Source organism: Caloenas nicobarica, chromosome 5 (assembly GCF_036013445.1).
Source record: "Caloenas nicobarica isolate bCalNic1 chromosome 5, bCalNic1.hap1, whole genome shotgun sequence".
Classification (NCBI taxonomy): domain Eukaryota; kingdom Metazoa; phylum Chordata; class Aves; order Columbiformes; family Columbidae; genus Caloenas; species Caloenas nicobarica.
Window position 1 is genome coordinate 66,798,933 of NC_088249.1, and position 20,520 is coordinate 66,819,452.

The following is a 20,520-nucleotide window of genomic DNA, read 5'->3' on the forward strand; positions in this document are numbered from 1 at the left end:
GGAAGGGCCTGAGGCGTGGTGAAGGTCTGTGCTGGAAGACAACATGAAGCGGCAGGTAATACTGCGGGGTGTGAAGTTGCGTTGAAAGAACTCACGTCACCTAAAACGGGCGTTGTGTGTTGAAGGCAGCATGAGTGGAGGGTGTGCAACTGTGGCTGCTGAGCTGCGATGGACTTTGGGTAGATCCTCCTCTGGGAGACGTCGTGAAGCAGTAGGGACTACACAGGGTGGCGACTTGTGTTGGGAGAGGCTGTGGGCCAGAAGAGGACACTCCGTGGCGGTGGGTGCATTAAGGTCAGTTTGGCAGGGACAACAGGTCCTCGGGGAATGAGAAGTTGTGCTGAGGGAGGTTGTGAAATCATCAGCAGGCGTTATGGAAGAGGACAGACAATTTCTCAATCTACGTGGCCCTGAGCAGCAGCAAGGCCTCCTCTTCAGGGCCTGTGAAACTAGAACATCACAGGGACACGAGCAGAAAATAAAGCACCGGTGCAAGAGGCAAGGTATCATTTTGTACAGACAGTTCTTGCTTTCTTCGTATTTCTGAAGAAGGGAGAAGTAATTTAAAAACACATTTCCAGAGCCATGACAGTGACAGGTGCTGTACAAAGAGGGAAGTGGTTCAAGTCTAAGTGACCACACATAAACTAGAGATTTCACCAAGAGACCGATTGGCTGTCGGATGTCGTGTTGAAAGGACTGCGGCTTTTTAAGCCGTGTCTAGCTAGCCGGAACTGCAGTGCGACACAAGGATTTTATCTGGATCGTATGTCACAGAATTCGGGTGGCAGTTTTACCCAGAAGATCCAGACCTGGCAGCTGCTGTAGATCAGTCACTGAGATTCCAAGGAACCCACAAAAAGGTGAGAAAATCCTGGATGTTATCTTTGCCATTGCACTCTAACGCTTTCTGTCGTGGTTTTGGGGAAATGGTGAGGGGAAGGGAAGAGATTAAAAACAAACAAAAAACAAAACCACCAAAAAAACCCACAAACAAACAAACAGAAAACCAGACAACCAACAGCGGAAAGGAGATCAAACATTTTCTTCTCCTATTGTTTAGAAATTGGCTATAGGTCTTGATCATTTCAAGGCAAGGAGAGCTTCATTCTGGGTACCCCTTCCCACGAACGAGTGCTATTTAATTGCTCTAAATACACCTCTGTAATATTAAGATGTCATTATTCAGAGACCAAGTATTAGCAGTTTTGGTCTTAGATGATCACTGAAGATCAGCCAAGAAAATACAACAGCATAACATTCTGTCCATAGTCTAAAACATCTTTGTGGCGTCAAGGTTGTTTAGACTGACACCTGCCACAAGAAGGACGTGGTATTCAGCACACAAACCACAGCAAGGACATTTAATTTCAAGAGAGGAAAAGACTAAGACTCAGTCTGCTGCTGTTTGATGCAAACTTTCCTTAATTAGTTTCATTAAGAAAGTAAACTTACATCTTGAATGTCTCTTGGAGACACGAATGTGTCTTGGAGAGAGGAAATCATTCTTTCCAAGGTCACACAACGAATACATGAGAACTGTGAGTGAATTTTTCAGTATTATTTTCCACAGTCTACAGAAGTCAGAGAAGAATTCCTTCACTTCCATTGCAGTGGAAGGCAAAATTATTGATGTTTTGTCGCTTACCCACAGGACACCCATTGCAGCCATACGTGTACCTGGTCTTTATGCATATATGATCAATGGCACAGGACAATGTAATTTAACATTAGAAAATATGATTGACAAGCCTAAGTCAGACAGCAAATCACCTGTCATTCCCTGAACGGCTGGTGGAGAGAGGCGCGTTTCTGGAGGATGGCAATTTTAAATGAGATGTTTGCATTTTTAATGGTGAAAGCTCGGTGTAACGGTCCCGGCTGGATTCCCAGCCAAGCACTGCTGCCGTACGTACCTTCAATGGAATAGAGATAGATCGTCTCCACTGCTCCAGGCCATCAGCTGGCCAAGGAAATAACCTGTATCACGCATTTTTCTTGCCTCTATGCATGCAGCACAGGACATTGTGCGTCTGGGGCGCTGAGAGGAAACAAGAATAATTCAAGTCTGCCACATTTTGTGTGTTTATGGAAGTCTGACTCCACACGTGCTGCAGCATTTTATAAAGAGAGAACAGACTGTTCTATGGTTAGACTGGTTACTAGCATTAGATCTACTGTTGATACTGTTCTGTGATTCACATCTTCCGTGCTCTCCCCGTTCGGACTTGTTCCTCTCTTCTTTTTAACTATCTCCTGCTGCCTTTCAAGACACTTCTCTACCTTCCCATGTCAAAATTAATAGCTGGTGGGGAGAAAGGAGTCATGCTGTTTGACCTCAGACCGAAAAAAAAAAATATGGCACGAATTCTATTTTTCAACTTTTTTTTTCTTCCTTTTTTCTCTTCCCCCCCGCCCCCTGCCCTTTTTTTAAGATTCTCATTCAGACCCCACTGTCATGGGGGAATAACTGGGTGAGCTGCCTCAGGGAACAGGGTGAAATAACTATTTGAGCCATAATTGCAATATCCTCTGAGGGTCAGACATGTTGTCCCACATGTGGTTCTTACTGTTTCTTCCCGAGAAGGAAGTTTTTTAGGACTGTGTCAGACTAAATTGTATATTGTCTGTACACAGGGCTCAAGAAAACAAACCAACCACATTAAAATACACTTTATTAAAATAGAAATCAGTCACCCACATAAAAACCTACCACTTATTTTGCATATTCTCTGCCATGTTTTCTGAACATATGCATAGGACAACATCCAATCACATTTCCTGCTGATTAAACCTGTATGCTGATTACTTAGAATTCTGAGACACTTTTCAGAAGATCTGTCTCATGTAATCCTAGCTACATGAAGCAAAGAAAATTATCCCACAGTGGTTAACACCGGGTTCTCTTTTTATTTAGACAAGAGGTAGTTTTCAGACATGATTAACTTAAGTTATAGCTAATTTTGAAAGATTTGTTTCCCAATACTGACTGCAAAAAGGATCCTCAAGAAATGAGTTTCGAAAAGGGAGAAATACACTGCAATCTAACCTTTCCTACATGTTGTATAGAATTTGGCCTTAGATGTACTTTGAACAATGTCTCAAAGCTCTGCGCTCCAAGTCCAAACACAGCAATCCCTCCCTAAATCAAGATCTGGCTACAAAGAGCTGGGACAAATCCAGAAACACCACCAGGTCACCATGAGGGAAAGTCACCCAAGAGTTACCACATCTCTCCTTTCTCCTTACAGGTCTGTGCGAAATCCCTCATTATGAATATTTCAACTACAACAATCTTCCTTCCAACCGTAACCGGACAGGCTCACGGGACTAATCAAAGCGGGGCTGTGGGAAAGACGGAGGCGTCGTATGCGGTCCTCAAGTTCATGGAGAGCTTCTGCCTCATCAGCGCAGCCTGCGGGATGGTGGGGAACGGCATGGTCATCTGGTACCTTGGCTTCCGCATCCGCAGAAACCACTTCACCGTTTACATCCTGAACCTGGCCGCTGCCGACTTCGGGTACCTCCTCTGCATCGCCATCGAGACGGTTCAGTACCTGATGCAGTTCAACGTTGGCGTGCAGTTTGGGCTGTTCCTCTTCTTGGATCTTTTCATGTATGGGACCGGCTTGTATCTCCTGACCGCCATCAGCATCGAGAGGTGTCTGTCTGTCCTTTGCCCGATCTGGTGCCGAAGCCACCGCCCAAAGCACTTGTCCGGCATCATCTCTGGCCTGCTCTGGGGTCTCTCCCTGATGCTGAACATGCTCGGGTACATCTTGTGCACCATTCGCCCCTCTGCCAAGACTTGCCACCTCCTGCTCATCACCATCGGAACCTTGGACTTCCTCTTCTGCACACCCCTCATGGTGCTCTTCAGCCTGACCCTCTTCCTCAGGGTCAAGTGCAGCTCCCAACACATCCGAACTGGCAGGCTCTTCACCATCATCATGCTCACCGTCCTCTTCTTCATCATTTTCGCGGTGCCTCTGAGCGTCCTGATCCTCTTTGACTTCTTGGGCTACAAATTTCTCTACTCCCCGGAGATCGGCTTCGTGCTGTCCTGCGTGAACAGCACTCTCAACCCCATCATTTACTTCCTCGTGGGGAGCTACAGGGATCGGAGAATCAAGTTCACCCTCCGGCTGGCATTCCAGAGGGCCTTTGAAGATTCAGCAGATGACAAAGATGAACGGGAAACCCGTGACACAATAACTATGTCCTCCTAACACAGGAACGTTGGTCTGGGGCTGAGGGACAATAGTTTACAGAATTGAAGAACTCTGAGGTACTGGGGAAGGTTTAGCTCACCCAAAGTCTGGTGTCTTCAGGGTAGATCTCTACCCTCTAGCTGGTTATTTTAAGCTCCATCTGTGGTTGGTGAAAACACATGAGCACCTGGACCACAGAATTTATCTGACCTCTATTAGGGCTATATTGAAAGTCCCTATTTCTTTTCAGTGGCCATTAAACGACTTGGATTTGACAAGGTGAAATGTCTTTGTGTCTGAATTTTATCAAAGGAATCCCAGCCAGAGGTTGCAACTCCCTTAGTACATCTGTCTTTCAGAGCACAAGATCAAATTCGTAAATTCTCTGTCGCTTTTTACTCAGATCTCTGAAGACAAGGTGGGAATCAATCCTCCTCCTGTTAAAACCAGTCACAAAATTCCTGGAAGGAGACCCTATCTATCTCACTTAATTTTCAATACCTGTATCTCAGCAACACATGCAACGTTTTGCGGCTCAGAGTGCATGATTCTTGGCTTCCTAATGTGCACATTTCAAACAGTGACATGATTCATGCCCTAGAAGTTCATTTCTTCTAGTAACTAGGGAAGTTTCCAGGCCAGAGAGTCATGATGTAGTAGAAAAGGGCTCCAACCCCTACTTACTTGCCTTGCAACCTTAGAAACTCAATTACATGCTCCCTTTTCTTGTGTTTCAAAGAAATACAGGGCTGGAGTTGTATATTATTTTAGCTTCCTCCAGTCCAGGACAGAGTATCTGCATCTAACTACAGCACGCATTGGGTTGTTATTCCTTCTTTTAAGAAGAAAAAATTATAAGAACCATGGCTTCCAACATCTCTTCTACCAGTACAAATAAATTCAAGGACAGGGAAAAAACAGGAAACAGAAGAAGGGTAAATAAATATCACAATATGCAACAAATTATTCTCTAGACTAAATCCCTTGAGATGCAAGATGTGATTATTTGAAGTGTTGTACTATCAGACTACACAACATTTGCTCTTCTAACTTAAATTGATAGAAAAAGGCAACACAGGTAATTTTCTTTGACAAACCTTAAGATTGCCTCTTCATACCTTAATCTGCATATATTTTCCTAAAGAAAAGCTGCATTCTTCTATTGTCTATTATCTTTTTTCTGTTTGTTTGTCTTTTAATTAATTTTGAAAAGCATCACTTAAAAAAATAGTGGTTCACCTTAGTGTCTGTATTTGCCTTTTGCTTCCTGTTTACAGCTCCTGAAAGCTGAAATTTGAGTTCTGTTCCTACTACTCTTTAATTTTTAATGCTATTGTTCTGCAATGTACATATTGTTGATTTAGATTAGGTCTATGTCATCAATTATTTTTAGTAAGGATTTTTTTTTTAATTTTAATTTCTGCCGCTGATGGGAAGAGAGCATCCATTTATCAGAAAACATGTTAAAATGTTTTAGTTGTAATATCTTTAATGATTTTATCACTGGAAGAACTGAAATATTTCCGTTATTAAAAGTGTCAAAAGCCTTTTTTTTTTTTAAAGGAAAATATGTTGTATTTAAAACCATGATTGTGCTCAGAAGTTGATAAAAACATACAGAATATGAACTGTGGAAAACTTTCGATCCCAACAGTTTGTCCTTAAACAGACCCATCGTGAAGACACGCACACAATTTAATGTGAGCACATTTTACGCATCACATTAACGTGGACACTTTACGTCCAAGCCTGGACATTTAAAAGGTGATGTCTGCACATAAACCACCATCGTAGACACCCTCAAGCATCTGTGGTAAAAGACAAACATTCTGCTGTTTGCAGAAACAAAATCGCTGGGTGTGACATGTGGTGACCAGCTAAAAATTTGTCGGGTTTAATACGTGCCCTGAGGAGAACATTAGGCAGGAAGAACGTAGATGTCTCCAAGCTGATATTGCTCTATGTATGTTTTAGATTATGATGAGGGGAAAACGGACAAAAATCAGGAGTAAAAATAAGCAAATCAGGAAACCTGATGTAAATATGGACCCACCTGTATCTTCACTGTTAAAACACGTTGCTCCACATAGCATTAGACAATAGGCTCTTGGGTTGGTGGACTCAACGCTGGACCAAAGAGGGGAATTATTGACGCCAAAATGCCATTTCGCCTCAGGGCCGTTGCACGTAACTTTTGTAGCACCGTTGATTTCATGGTTTTGAAACCAGACAAGAAGCAGCTGGTCACATTAACCAGCAAGAGGAAACAGGTGCACAGAGGGGCAGACCAACAGCAAAAAAAGTCAGGGGAGGGGAGGCTGGAAACCTCATCCTTTCAGAGATGACAAAGAAAAGAGGAATAGGAGGATGGAAATCAGCCCCAACAGAAAAATGGCAATTATACCTAACAACGGGGACACAACCTAAGGGGGTTCTTGGCCATGAACAGAGGGGGAACATACAGGGTTCTAGATGAATAGAATCATTTTGGTTGCAAGAGACCCTCGAGACCATCGAGTCCAACTGTTCCCCCAGCCTTGGCACTGCCCCATGTCCCTGAGAACCTCGTGTCCGTCTGTCCAACCCCTCCAGGGATGGTGACTCCAGCACTGCCCTGGGCAGCCTGTTCCAATGCCCCACAGCCCTTTGGGGAAGAAATTGTTCCCCAGATCCAACCTCAACCTCCCCTGGCGCAACTTGAGGCCGTTTCCTCTGCTCCTGGCGCTTGTTCCTGGGGAGCAGAGCCTAGGGACACAATTCTCCATCAGTTTTAAAGAGAACTGAGGACTTCTGTTGTGTTCTGAGTATCTGCCATGATACATCAATCATAGGGTGGTTTGGGTTGGAAGGGACCTTGAATCTAATAATTCCCAGCTGCACCATGTGTGGATTTGGTCTCCGGTGAACTTCTTGGGACCTTTTACAAAGAGTGTCTCTTGGCATCACCTCAAACCAAAGGAGGAATGAGCTCATGAAGTCCATTTTCTTCTGAACACAGACCAAGTTTTAGGGCATTCAGTGACACTCATGACTCGTAATCTCTGAGCAGAGGAAATTAAAGAAACTTCAGAAGATAAGCAGTACAGAAAACATCCTTTTTCACTGACAGATATTCTTATTTTATATATATTCTTTCTGTCCTGGTAACTATATAAATATTGGCACCTACTCAGTTGTTTTCCTTTTATCGTTATCTGGTTTTAATTGATGACTTCCATGGATATTTGGCAATATGATTTACTCCATCTTAAAATACATTTTGTTACCTCAGCCCATTATGACTATTCCAGAGCTTCCTTGGGATGCATTTCCATCATAGCTGTGCTTTGCATTAGAGCAGCAGTATATGCATCACCCATTTTATGGAAAGCTACTAACAAAAAGGAAGGATCCAGGAAGAACCAAGAATACTCAGTACAGAATGTGTGGTAGAGGAAATAATACTCGAATTACTGTCAAAGACGGCACTAAGTAAAAGGCAAATCATAATGAAAATAAACAAAGGGGAAAATGAAGATGGAAAATAAAGACAGAAAATGGGAATGGGAGCAGGTAAATCATTTTTTATTTAAGACATAGGAAGAACCTTCAAGTCAGTGAGGCTCCACATCTCCAGGCCTCCTCACCAGCCCATCCTTACAGGGTGTTCTCCAGCACAGTGTCCCCAGACACGTGGTTCCCCTCCTCATTTGTCACCTTCTCATCAAAGACTTGTTGGAAGGCGACTTTGACTGAGCCCTGGAACTGGCGCTGCCGGCAGCTCCCCACCAGAAAGTAAATGAATGGGCTGATGCTGCAGTTCAGCGATGCCAACAGGAAAGAGGTAGTTTTGGGAAACAGCTCACCTGAACTTGGAGGAATGAGAAAAACCTCTACACTGAAAGGAATACCGAAGAAGAAGATCACGTCGAGCAGGACAGCAACACGGAGTTTCCCCGGGCGACGTTTCTGTGAGCCACGTCGGAGCTTGATGAACAAGGACACGTTGGAAATCAACATTATTGACAACAACATTATGGAAATTGCAATGTCTATGCCTGCAAATATGGTCTTATAGCTTTTAGCAAACTTAAAGCTAAGATGCATTGAGGAAACAAAAAATCCACCAAGAGCCCAGAGCATCCCACTCACAAGACCTGATAAATGCTTTGGGCAGCAGCAGCGATACCAGGTTGGGAACAGGACAGACACCAGCGCTCCACACTGATTGCTGTCAGCAGACCCAGGCTTCCAAGGTCAAAGGCATGGGACAGAAATTCAACAAACAATAAAAAACCCATGTAGAAAGAAATAAATTCATGCAAATAAGACCAAATTGCTGTTAAGCTCAAAAATGCCAATATGAGCAAAACAAACAGGGGGAGCAGAGAGAAGTCAGCAACAGCTAGTATTAGGATGTAGACTGTGAACGGGCTCTTCTTCACATGGGAGCCCAGGAACCTCACCACTACCCCATTCCCCACAAGTCCACAGAGAGAAATCCCCATACAGACACCTGCAAAGACCTTCAGTCCAAAAGGTACTGTTAGTCATTTGTATTCCATATTTTCCCCATATTCCACATATCCAGAGGTCATGTAGTCCGGATAGAGCTCTGTTGTGTTGGTCTCCTCCATGGCGAATGACCCTGCTCTGCGTGGCCAACTTCTCCCTCTCCCACCAGCTCCTGGGAGAGACGAGGAAGGAGAAGGACATGAGGGGCACGGGCGCTCCCAGCACTCGCCATCTTTCCCCACGGCCCCACGCCAGCCCCAGCCTGCACCAGGAAGGTCCCCGTCCCCTGCCGTGCCCAGGACAGGCTGCCACCCCTCCAGCCCTGTCCCTGCCAGGACCCATCTCCCACCTGCCCGTCCCCAACCTCCTACCTCCTGGTGCTCTGGGAACGGGGCTGCTGCAGGAGCCCCAGCACACGGGACCAGGCTTGTCAGGAGAAAGGGTCTGGGGACGGCTGCTGGGCCACCCGCTCTGCTTCTGCCTCCTCCCTCGTTCCTGACAAAGCTCACGTATTTTGGTCGGGAGACTTGTCTCCCAATCTCATCGCATTGGTCACAGCTTCCCCTCACGTGTCCCATGGTCGGTGATCTTGCCACTAGGAGCTGGCCATGTCACCCCCTTCCTCCCCTCCTACCGTCCTCCAGCTCTGTCCCACCATGCGAGGGGCTTCTGGTGGTTACGTGGTGCTGGACCAGGAGACCCTCCACACTGGGAAGCCACCCACGAGTGGACATGCAGCAGCACAAGGGCTTCACCTGCTGCCTTGGATGAAACTCCCCAGACGTGTTCCTTAGAGATTGTGTCTGTGGTTTACACAGGGCTGCAAACGGGTTTTTATCTGCAAGATTCTTGTCTCACCAAATCTCATCCATCAGCACCGTAGATACAGCTCACTTTTCTCCGTATTTATTTTGCTTTCCCATTCTCTCTCTCTTTCTTTGTTTTTCATTTCCTTTTTTATCCTCTACACCACTCACTCACCAGGACCCCTTGGCTTGCCCAGTTTTGCAATCCTTTTGGCAGAGTCCTGCCCTGCTGGGACAACAGAGATGGCCAGAGCTCCCCCAGGGACTCACGTGTCAGACCTTCCCCAGGAAAGACATCCCCAGAACACCACATAACTCATCTGCCGAGCCAAAGGAGCCAGAGTTTATTCGCTGGGGCCAGGGCAATGAGGGTCATTGCAATGGGGAGCTCAGCCCGGGGCAGGACCCAGCCCGGCTGAGCGGGGCTGCGCTGGGGCTGTGCCACCAGCCCCCGCGCCTCCATCCCAGCCCGTCTGCCAGGGTCCACATCTCCAGCCTCCTGGACAGCCCGACCTTACAGACTGGTCGCCGCTGTAGTGTCCCCAGGGACATGGTTCTTCTCATTCTTCGCCTTCTCTTCAAACACTCGTTGGAAGGCAACTTTGATGGATCCCTGGAACCGGCGCTGCCGCCAGCTCCCCACCAGAAAGTAGATGAGTGGGTTGATGCTGCTGTTTAGCGAACTCAAGAGGGAAGATATGTTAAGGTAGATTAAATCAAGACAATAAGGACTAAGCAAAAGTCCCACACTGAGAGGAAACCCGAAGAGGAACAAGAAGATCGCACTGAGCAGGATGGTAATGTAGAGTCTTCCTGGGTGTCGCCTCTGTGAACCACATCGGAGTCTGATGAACAGGAAAAGGTTGGAAAACAGTGGCAGTAAAGAGAAAATGAGAGAATTCCCAATGCTTATACATTGTAATAGTTCAAAATATTTTTTAAGCGAATTTAGATAACAAATGATAAGCAAAGGAATAAAAAGTCCAGCGAGGGTCCAGAGCACCCCACACACGATGCCTGACAAGTGTCTTGGGCGGTGGCACCGGTACCAGATTGGGAACAAAACAGACAGACACCTCTCAATGCTGATGGCTGTCAGGAGATACATGCTGGCAAAGTACCAAAACAGAAACAGAATTGACGTGATATGAATGATCTGAGTAAGCAATTTCAATAAGAAATTACAATACAATTCTGTAATAATATATAATGGAAGTATAGCAAGAAGGAAGAGGAGCAGAGAGAAGTCAGCGATGGCCAGGTTCAGGACATAAACGGTGAAGGGGCTCTTCTTAATGTGGAAGCCCAGGAACCACACGACCAACATATTCCCCACAAGTCCACAAAGAGAAATCCCCACACAAACAGCTCCAAAGACCTTCAGTCCAAAAGGTACTGTTAAGCATTCATATTTTAAAGTCTCCCCATTGTTCACACATCCAGAAGTCACGTAGTCCAGAGACATCTCTGTTGTGTTGGTCTCCTCCATGGCGAATGACCCTGCTCTGCGTGGCCAACTTCTCCCTCTCCCACCAGCTCCTGGGAGAGACGAGGAAGGAGAAGGACATGAGGGGCATGGGCGCTCCCAGCACTCGTCATCTTTCCCCACGGCCCCACGCCAGCCCCAGCCTGCACCAGGAAGGTCCCCGTCCCCTGCCGTGCCCAGGACAGGCTGCCACCCCTCCAGCCCTGTCCCTGCCAGGACCCATCTCCCACCTGCCCGTCCCCAACCTCCTACCTCCTGGTGCTCTGGGAACGGGGCTGCTGCAGGAGCCCCAGCACACGGAGCCTCCTCAGGTCCAGGCTTGCCAGAAGAAAGAGGCTGGCGGTGGCTGCTGTGGCCACCCCACTCTGCCTTGGGCTCGTGCCTGAGGAGAAGACTTGTGCTCAGACATCACTTCCCGTGATCAGGACACTCCCCTCCCAATCTCATCACATCAATCACAGTTTCCCCTCACGTGTCCCATGGTCGGCGATCTTGTCAGTAACAGTTGGCCATGTCAGCTTTCCAGAAGTACCACTTAATTGCATGGGGAAATCTCCATTTGTCAACAGAGGAGGGTACGTAAGTCATTCCCAGGACAGAGGGTGGCAGAAAGGTGAGAGTGAGAGAGAAACGAGCCAAGGACATTTAAACATGGGAAATCACTGGCGTGCAGACGTGCAACAGCCTGAGGGCTTTGCTCAGTGCCTCTAGTGACATGTAAACTGGCGCTCGAAGACTTCTCCCAGCTTTCTTCTGGGAGACACTACCATCAGATAGAGGCTTTGGTTTGATGTGTCGAAGTGTGGAACATAATACTTGTGAGAAACTTGATGCTACAAAGCCATAGAAGAAATCAATAAAGGGAAACATTTTTTACAGTGGTGGTCAAGAAAGAAAAACAAATGCTGTTATCACAGGACAATGATGGGATGACTTTTATAAGCCCAAATCCATAGGAAAGGGGAATAAAGAGACTTAATTTCATGAAGCATGACTGAACAGCATAGCACACCAAACTGTCCATGCGGGGTACTCTGATTCTCTCTTCCAGGGTCCTGAAGGCAACAGCAGGTCTTATTTGTCCAGATCCCACGCATTTGATCAGGGGCTCCAGTTAGGGTCAGCTAGGGGAAACCTTCCACCACCAGCTTCGCACAGGAACACCCAGGAGACCCCAGCATGGTGAGCTGAGGCTGGAGGACGCACGTGTAGAGATCCTGACCAGAAGACCGTAACACATCATGGAGTTAGTGAACCACAAAAGGCTCAACCTGAGTAGACCCGGGTCTGTGCTGTTCATCTCCCTTGGCCATGGGATAAACCTGGCTGGTTGACCACGAGAGGGGAGCCTGCAGGCAGCTTGCACTGGGTGTTGGTGATTGCACCACGTGCTTGTCTTTGCCTTTATCTAAGACTGCTGCAATGGTTCTCACGTCAATATCCTTCTCGTTTAACAGTAAAATGAGAGGGTTTCCTTCTTAAGAAGATCCTGTAGTAGCTCAAATGATGATAATGGGGTAACCTTTCCATGGACAGGACCTGCCCTGACCATAGGCCTGTCTAATGCTGCAAGAACTGGGGTTCCCAGCACCTGAAGGGACATAGAATTATCTGTCATCTCCTCTCCTCTCCTCTCCTCTCCTCTCCTCTCCTCTCCTCTCCTCTCCTCTCCGTGTCTTCATAGTTTTAAATCTAGTAAATGGTGTTTAAAATGATACTTTACAGATTCTAAGTGCCTTTCTTAATAAGATAGGCACCTCCTGGTAAAAAACTGGTGGGGGGAGAGGAAGGGGGTGACGTGGACGACTCCTACTGACAAGATCGCCAGCCATGAGACACGTGAGGGGAAGATGTCACAGATGCGATAAGATCGTGAGGGCGGTCTCCTGAAAAGAAGAGGTGAGCTTTGTGAGGTACGAGGGAGGAGGCAGAAGCAGAGCGGGTGGCCCAGCAGCCGTCCCCAGACCCTTTCTCCTGACAAGCCTGGTCCCGTGTGCTGGGGCTCCTGCAGCAGCCCCGTTCCCAGAGCACCAGGAGGTAGGAGGTTGGGGACGGGCAGGTGGGAGATGGGTCCTGGCAGGGACAGGGCTGGAGGGGTGGCAGCCTGTCCTGGGCACGGCAGGGGACGGGGACCTTCCTGGTGCAGGCTGGGGCTGGCGTGGGGCCGTGGGGAAAGATGGCGAGTGCTGGGAGCGCCCGTGCCCCTCATGTCCTTCTCCTTCCTCGTCTCTCCCAGGAGCTGGTGGGAGAGGGAGAAGTTGGCCACGCAGAGCAGGGTCATTCGCCATGGAGGAGACCAGCACAACAGAGCTCTATCCGGACTACTCGTATTTTCCATATGCATATTATTGGCCATTTACTCCATGTTGGTTCATACTAGATGATACGAGGTTGATAATGGCATTTGTCTGTACTGTCATTTGCATGTGTGGAGTTGTGGGGAATATGTTGGTCGTGTGGTTCCTGGGCTTCCACACGAAGAAGAGCCCCTTCACCGTTTATGTCCTGAACCTGGCCATCGCTGACTTCTCTCTGCTCCTCTTCCTTCTTGCTATACTTATGGTATACATTTTTCCAAATTTCTACTGTGTTTCCTCATGGAAATATTATTTGATCCGTGGAATCATGCCAATTCTGTTTCTGTTTTGGTACTTTGCCAGCATGTATCTCCTAACAGCCATCAGCATTGAGAGGTGTCTGTCTGTTTTGTTCCCAATCTGGTACCGGTGCCACCGCCCAAGGCACTTGTCAGGCATCGTCTCTGGGGTGCTCTGGACTCTTGCCGGACTTTGTGTTTCTTTGCTTGTCATTTATGAGCGCACTTCTATTCGCACATATTTAGAAGTATTAAAATACGTATGCATTGGGAATTCTCTCGTTTTCTCTTTACTGCCACTGTTTTCCAACCTTTTCCTGTTCATCAGACTCCGATGTGGTTCACAGAGACGACACCCAGGAAGACTCTACGTTGCCATCCTGCTCAGTGCGATCTTCTTGTTCCTCTTCGGGTTTCCTCTCAGTGTGGCCATTTTGCTTGACCCTGCTTATCTGCAATCGCTCTACCTTCCTGTTTCTTGCCTCTTGGCATCACTGAACAGCAGCATCAACCCACTCATCTACTTTCTGGTGGGGAGCTGGCGGCAGCGCCGGTTCCAGGGATCCATCAAAGTTGCCTTCCAACGAGTGTTTGAAGAGAAGGCGAAGAATGAGGAGAAGAACCACGTTCCTGGAGACACTACAGCGGCGACCAGTCTGTAAGGTCGGGCTGTCCAGGAGGCTGGAGATGTGGACCCTGGCAGACGGGCTGGGATGGAGGCGCGGGGGCTGGTGGCACAGCCCCAGCGCAGCCCCGCTCAGCCGGGCTGGGTCCTGCCCTGGGCTGAGCTCCCCATTGCAATGACCCTCATTGCCCTGGCCCCAGCGAATAAACTCTGGCTCCTTTGGCTCGGCAGATGAGTTTTGTGGTGTTCTGGGGATGTCTTTCCTGGGGAAGGTCTGACACGTGAGTCCCTGGGGGAGCTCTGGCCATCTCTGTTGTCCCAGCAGGGCAGGGCTCTGCCAAAAGGATTGCAAAACTGGGCAAGCCAAGGGGTCCTGGTGAGTGAGGGGGGATTAGTGGTGTAGAGGATAAAAAAGGAAATGAAAAACAAAGAAAGAGAGAGAGAATGGGAAAGCAAAATAAATACGGAGAAAAGTGAGCTGTATCTACGGTGCTGATGGATGAGATTTGGTGAGACAAGAATCTTGCAGATAAAAACCCGTTTGCAGCCCTGTGTAAACCACAGACACAATCTCTAAGGAACACGCCTGGGGAGTTTCATCCAAGGCAGCAGGTGAAGCCCTTGTGCTGCTGCATGTCCACTCATGGGTGGCTTCCCAGTGTGGAGGGTCTCCTGGTCCAGCACCAGGCAACCACCAGAAGCCCCTCGCACGGTGGGACAGAGCTGGAGGACGGTAGGAGGGGAGGAAGGGGGTGACATGGCCAGCTCCTAGTGGCAAGATCACCGACCATGGGACACGTGAGGGGAAGCTGTGACCAATGTGATGAGATTGGGAGACAAGTCTCCCGACCAAAATACGTGAGCTTTGTCAGGAACGAGGGAGGAGGCAGAAGCAGAGCGGGTGGCCCAGCAGCCGTCCCCAGACCCTTTCTCCTGACAAGCCTGGTCCCGTGTGCTGGGGCTCCTGCAGCAGCCCCGTTCCCAGAGCACCAGGAGGTAGGAGGTTGGGGACGGGCAGGTGGGAGATGGGTCCTGGCAGGGACAGGGCTGGAGGGGTGGCAGCCTGTCCTGGGCACGGCAGGGGACGGGGACCTTCCTGGTGCAGGCTGGGGCTGGCGTGGGGCCGTGGGGAAAGATGGCGAGTGCTGGGAGCGCCCGTGCCCCTCATGTCCTTCTCCTTCCTCGTCTCTCCCAGGAGCTGGTGGGAGAGGGAGAAGTTGGCCACGCAGAGCAGGGTCATTCGCCATGGAGGAGACCAACACAACAGAGCTCTATCCGGACTACTCGGATTTTCCATATGCATATTATTGGCCATTTACTCCGTGTCGGTTCATACTAGATGATACGAGGTTGATAATGGCATTTGTCTGTACTGTCATTTGCATGTGTGGAGTTGTGGGGAATATGTTGGTCGTGTGGTTCCTGGGCTTCCACACGAAGAAGAGCCCCTTCACCGTTTATGTCCTGAACCTGGCCATCGCTGACTTCTCTCTGCTCCTCTTCCTTCTTGTTATACTTACGTTATACATTTTTCCAAATTTCTACTGTGTTTTCTCTTCCGAATATGATTTGACCCTTGATGTCATGCCAATTCTGTTTCTGTTTTGGTACTTTGCCAGCATGTATCTCCTGACAGCCATCAGCATTGAGAGGTGTCTGTCTGGTTTGTTCCCAATCTGGTACCGGTATCGCCGCCCAAGGCACTTGTCAGGCATCGTGTGTGGGGTGCTCTGGACTCTCGCTGGACTTTTTGTTTCTTTGTTTGTCATTTATAATCGCACTTCTATTCACACATATTTAGAAGTATTAACATATGTATGCATTGGGAATTCTTTCATTTTCTCTTTACTGCCACTGTTTTCCAACCTTTTCCTGTTCATCAGACTCCGATGTGGTTCACAGAGACGACGCCCAGGAAGACTCTACGTTGCCATCCTGCTCAGTGCGATCTTCTTGTTCCTCTTTGGGTTTCCTCTCAATGTGGCCATTTTGCTTGGTCCTTTTTATCTGCAATCGTTCTACCTTCCTGTTTCTTACCTCTTGGCATCGCTGAACAGCAGCGTCAACCCGCTCATCTACTTTCTGGTGGGGAGCTGCCAGCAGTGCCAGTTCCAGGGATCCATCAAAGTCGCCTTCCAACGAGTGTTTGAAGAGAAGGCGAAGAATGAGGAGAACCGTGTCCCTGGGGACACTACAGCGGCGACCAGTCTGTAAGGTCGGGCTGTCCAGGAGGCTGGAGATGTGGACCCTGGCAGACGGGCTGGGATGGAGGCGCGGGGGCTGGTGGCACAGCCCCAGCGCAGCCCCGCTCAGCCGGGCTGGGTCCTGCCCCGGGCTGAGCTCCCCATTGCAATGACCCTCGTTGCCCTGGCCCCAGCGAATAAACTCTGGCTCCTTTGGCTCAGCAGATGAGTTATGTGGTGTTCTGGGGATGTCTTTCCTGGGGAAGGTCTGACACGTGAGTCCCTGGGGGAGCTCATCCTCAGTATATTGCAGGTCCCTCAATCCTGGTTCCCTCGGCACGGGGAAATTGCAATGGCAGTTGTGTCCGTACCTCTACATCTGCTGCTGCCCCTATGGGAGGTGGAGGGTGAGGACACCTGGTAGAGCTAGTTGCTCCTGGAAGCTGAGCAGGATACCTTCTTGAAGAGAGCCTATGTGGCAGCTCACCCCCACCAAAATCCCCCTCTCACAACCCATCTGAACCCCTCTGCCTCCTCCAGGGCTGCATGGCTTCCCCCAAACAACGCGCTCACCCACAGCCCAGGCTCGGAGGGCTGTGGGGACACCTCCAGCACGGGGCTGGTGATGGTTGCACACATATCTGTGGGGTTGATGCCTCTAGATGGCAGGAGAGGTGTGTGGATCGCACAGAGCATCCTTGCTCTTCTGCCTAAAGTATGGGTCAGTAGAGCTGACCGTGCACTCCCAACTGCTGGAAAGAGAATCAAACCAACATCAGGTAGGGCTGCAGATCTGGAGGAGAAAAAAAGAACATTCTCTTATACTTCAAGTGTCACACCATTTAATTCCAGGGTTAAATCAACCTGAGAAAAGTACAGGTTTGATAGTACCAGAGGATTATGAGTTGCGTGTTCCCAGCGCTCATAGAATCATAGAATTATAGAATCACAGAATCATTTTGGTTGGAAAGGACCTTTGAGATCATGTTCATGCCATGAAGTTCACACGAGTTGCTGGTTTCCAGCTGTGCTCCAGGTAAACATGGCTTGGTGCAACGGATGGATGACGAGACATCGCATCCTGGAGGTTGTCACCTCCCTGCGGGGTCTCTCAGGGTCCCAACAGCACAGTAATGTCCCTGCAAGGGGCAGGGAGTCTGCTCCAGCCCTGCTCCTATCAGTCCCCACAGGAAAACCGAGAGAGGATTTTAAGACTTTTCATTTTCAGCCCTCATGGCCTCAACAGGGTCTTTCCCATAAAAATTCCATTGTTTTCCTCCCCCCTCCCTGTATGCTCTTTCACAGAGAAAATCCAGTCTTTAACAGAGTCTTCAGGCAGGGCTGTGCTTTTGGGGCTGTTTCATTTTAATTCTGCTCCTCGTCTTTTTTTTTCTAGATGAGGAACAGACACACCAGAAATGGACACAGACCTCAGGTCACGGTTGCGAAATAGCATTTGCTCAGACTAACCATCCAGACAGAGAGAAAAGTGGGAGGAACGACAAGAGGCAGCTCCAGTCGAAAACCCTTGCATGCAGGCGACCCACGTGGTGTGAGGACAAAACTCATTTTGAGGCAGAAGCAATGCGTTTCACGGAAAGCCTTCCAGGGGCAATCCAAAACACATTGCCTACTTGCTTGAGAACAAAGCTGGATGTGAAAACCTCCACATATTCTTCGCATGTGCTGGCACCCGCTGGAGATGCCCACACAAGGGTTTGCCCACGAATTATTCTGCCCTGCTGTGCCAAGCTTTCTTCTCGACCCACAGTGTGGTCTTAGGCAGACACACCAAAAAAATAAACACTGGCAGGATCTAAGAACCATAGAATCATAGAGTCATAGAATCATAGAATCATTTTGTTTGGAAGAGACCCTCAAGGTCAGCGACTCCAACCTCCATTGCTTCGTTTTAATAGTGCGCAGGGTAGAGCAAGCTCGTTTTTGAGACACGGAAAGCTCTGAACTGTTGGATGGAACAGATTCAAAGCAGAGGTTTCAAAGGCTTTGATGGGTTTTTAATCGCACTCCTCAGTGACCACCCCAGGCAGAAGTTCCCATGCCACCCAGCATGACTTGTTGTGCTGCAGCTCATTCTGTTCAGCTGCATCCAGACCTGCACCAAAACCACCTTCCTTGTCTCACTTTGGCTCATGGGATGTCTCCATCCCTTGAGCATGGGTTGGACTGGATGATCTCCAGAGGTCCCTTCCAACCCAAACTATTCTGTGATGAGCACCTTCTCTCAGGGAGGGGCTGCAGAGGTTTAAGCTGCTGCTTCCACTGTGTTTTCTCTGTGAGTTTCGCCTGTGTTTTGGGGCTCTGTTCCACCTTCAAAAGCCCTCTGGAAAGCAACCCTAACAGAGAGGGTGAACTTCTTTGCACAGCTCCCAGCCAAGAAGTAAATAACAGGGTTGATACTGCTGTTCACACAGGCGAGCGGGAGAGAGGCATCAAAGACAAAAACAGAAAAATCAAACAGTCTTAACAAGAGCCAGTAACCAAAATCAGCAGTGAAGAAGGGGAAGAAGAAGACAGCCAGCAGGACCACAATACAGAGCTTCCTTGGAGGATATTGCCACGAAGAGCACAAGAGCCTGGCAAGCAGGGTTAGACCAGAAAAAATCAGGATAAGCACCGATACGAGGTAGCTCAGGGCAAAGACGATGAGAGCTGCAGGGCAGAAGTAGAGGGTGATGGTGAGCAGGAAGGAGAGGACCCAGAGCAGGACACACACAAGCGCTGGCAAGTGCTGGGAGCGGTGACAGGGACCACGGACCAGGGGAAGGATGGACAGGGACGTCATGGCACTGAAGGCTGTCAGGAGGTAGACACTGGCGGTGAAACTGAAGAGGATGGTAATGTTCAACACAGTCGCCACGTCCTGCCAGTCCAGCCTGTGACAAAGGCTCTCTGAGCCATAAAATATCGCAAGGGCGATGGCGATGGAGAGGAGGAAGGTGAGGTCAGCGATGGCCAGGCTTAGGACGTAGACGATGATGGGGTTCCTGCGGTCTCGGGAGCCGAGGAACCAGAGGACGGCCCCGTTCCCCACCAGCCCACAGAGGCAGATGAGCAGTGTGACAGGGACTTTGCTCAAGTGACCATCTTCACAGTCTGTCCTGTTGTAGCCATCGTCCCCGTACGAGCCAGCCGGCCCCAGCGACCCGTAATGCCAAGTCCTGTTGTACACCATCCCACCGAGCTGGCTCCAGCAGGCAGCACCGGCTCTTTCCACGGCCAAGAACAATGTGCTCGTTACGAAACCTCTGCTGCTTCTCCTTCCCCCTCACGCAGCTGGAGGGACAAAACGACACAGAGACACGTCAGCAACTCTGCTGTCCCCCACGCAAAGCTTTTCAGATGTTTGCAGCCATGCCCCAGCTTAGACGTGGAGGAGCACAGGGAGGAAGGAGGGACAGGAGAGGGGAAAGACAGGGTGTGGGGAGATGGGTATGACACACCTGGCACAAGAGCAGGTACAGAGGTGCAGCAAAAGCTGGGGAGATGCCTCCTTCCTGGCTTTGGACAGGACAGGTCTGGAACAGGAAAATCATGATATGATTTACACTTGATATTGCTAAGCTGTTCAGTGCGACACCAATTTCTGTATTCCCCTGCCACCTTTTTCCACAATATTTATAGCTCTTAATACCCTAGAGACCACTATTCCCCAATCAGATTTGGTGCAAATTGATCAACAGGTTCAACCCCAACGAGGGGAGGCTGAACAAAAAAAGAACACCCAGAAAAGTCTGACCTTCTTTCCTCTCACAGCCTGGGGACCTTCACCGGAGCAGACACACTGCATCACCTCGCAATCGCCATCCCCGTGATGGGATCTTCATCAGGTTTCCTGGAGTTATCACATAGAAAAAAACTGGACCAACATCTGCCTTGGTGAGCCTGTGAAGCTTCCAGCATGGGGTCTTTCTCAGGTCCTTTCACAAACCACTTTTCTCAGTGTTAGACAGTCAGGTCTTGTTCTCAAGGGTTCTCACAAACAGGGAACTATTTCATTGCATTTGGCTGTTATCAGGGTTCTGGTTATAATCTATTCTTGGTTTTGCACAGGAAATGACTAACAAAAAAGAGTGTCAGAAACTAGACCTATGGGAA

General features: G+C 48.9%; 5 protein-coding genes and 1 pseudogene across 5 annotated transcripts; 3 read left to right on the top strand and 3 right to left on the bottom strand.

Moving 5' to 3' along the window:
* Window positions 1-805: 805 nt before the first annotated feature.
* LOC135989887 (proto-oncogene Mas-like) lies at window positions 806-4,229 on the top strand. The gene is made up of 2 exons (XM_065636970.1): window positions 806-863; window positions 3,252-4,229. Exon 2 carries the CDS (start codon window positions 3,273-3,275, stop codon window positions 4,227-4,229), a length of 957 nt encoding a protein of 318 aa, XP_065493042.1. The 5' UTR covers window positions 806-863; window positions 3,252-3,272.
* A 3,618-nt stretch (window positions 4,230-7,847) lies between these two features.
* LOC135989764 (mas-related G-protein coupled receptor member H-like) lies at window positions 7,848-9,111 on the bottom strand (annotated as a pseudogene).
* Window positions 9,112-10,025: 914 nt separating this feature from the next.
* On the bottom strand, window positions 10,026-11,186 carry LOC135989604 (mas-related G-protein coupled receptor member H-like). Its single transcript, XM_065636558.1, has one exon. The coding sequence runs from the start codon at window positions 10,998-11,000 to the stop codon at window positions 10,026-10,028; it is 975 nt and encodes a 324-aa protein (XP_065492630.1). The 5' UTR covers window positions 11,001-11,186.
* Window positions 11,187-12,999: 1,813 nt separating this feature from the next.
* Window positions 13,000-14,255, top strand: LOC135989602 (mas-related G-protein coupled receptor member H-like). The gene is made up of 2 exons (XM_065636556.1): window positions 13,000-13,034; window positions 13,234-14,255. Exon 2 carries the CDS (start codon window positions 13,284-13,286, stop codon window positions 14,253-14,255), a length of 972 nt encoding a protein of 323 aa, XP_065492628.1. The 5' UTR covers window positions 13,000-13,034; window positions 13,234-13,283.
* A 924-nt stretch (window positions 14,256-15,179) lies between these two features.
* Window positions 15,180-16,432, top strand: LOC135989797 (mas-related G-protein coupled receptor member H-like). Its single transcript, XM_065636858.1, has 2 exons — window positions 15,180-15,214; window positions 15,414-16,432. The coding sequence occupies exon 2, from the start codon at window positions 15,464-15,466 to the stop codon at window positions 16,430-16,432; it is 969 nt and encodes a 322-aa protein (XP_065492930.1). The 5' UTR covers window positions 15,180-15,214; window positions 15,414-15,463.
* A 2,235-nt stretch (window positions 16,433-18,667) lies between these two features.
* LOC135989834 (proto-oncogene Mas-like) lies at window positions 18,668-20,229 on the bottom strand. The gene is made up of 2 exons (XM_065636897.1): window positions 20,216-20,229; window positions 18,668-19,682 (listed from the first exon to the last, which is right to left on the bottom strand). Exons 1-2 carry the CDS (start codon window positions 20,227-20,229, stop codon window positions 18,668-18,670), a joined length of 1,029 nt encoding a protein of 342 aa, XP_065492969.1.
* Window positions 20,230-20,520: the final 291 nt, after the last annotated feature.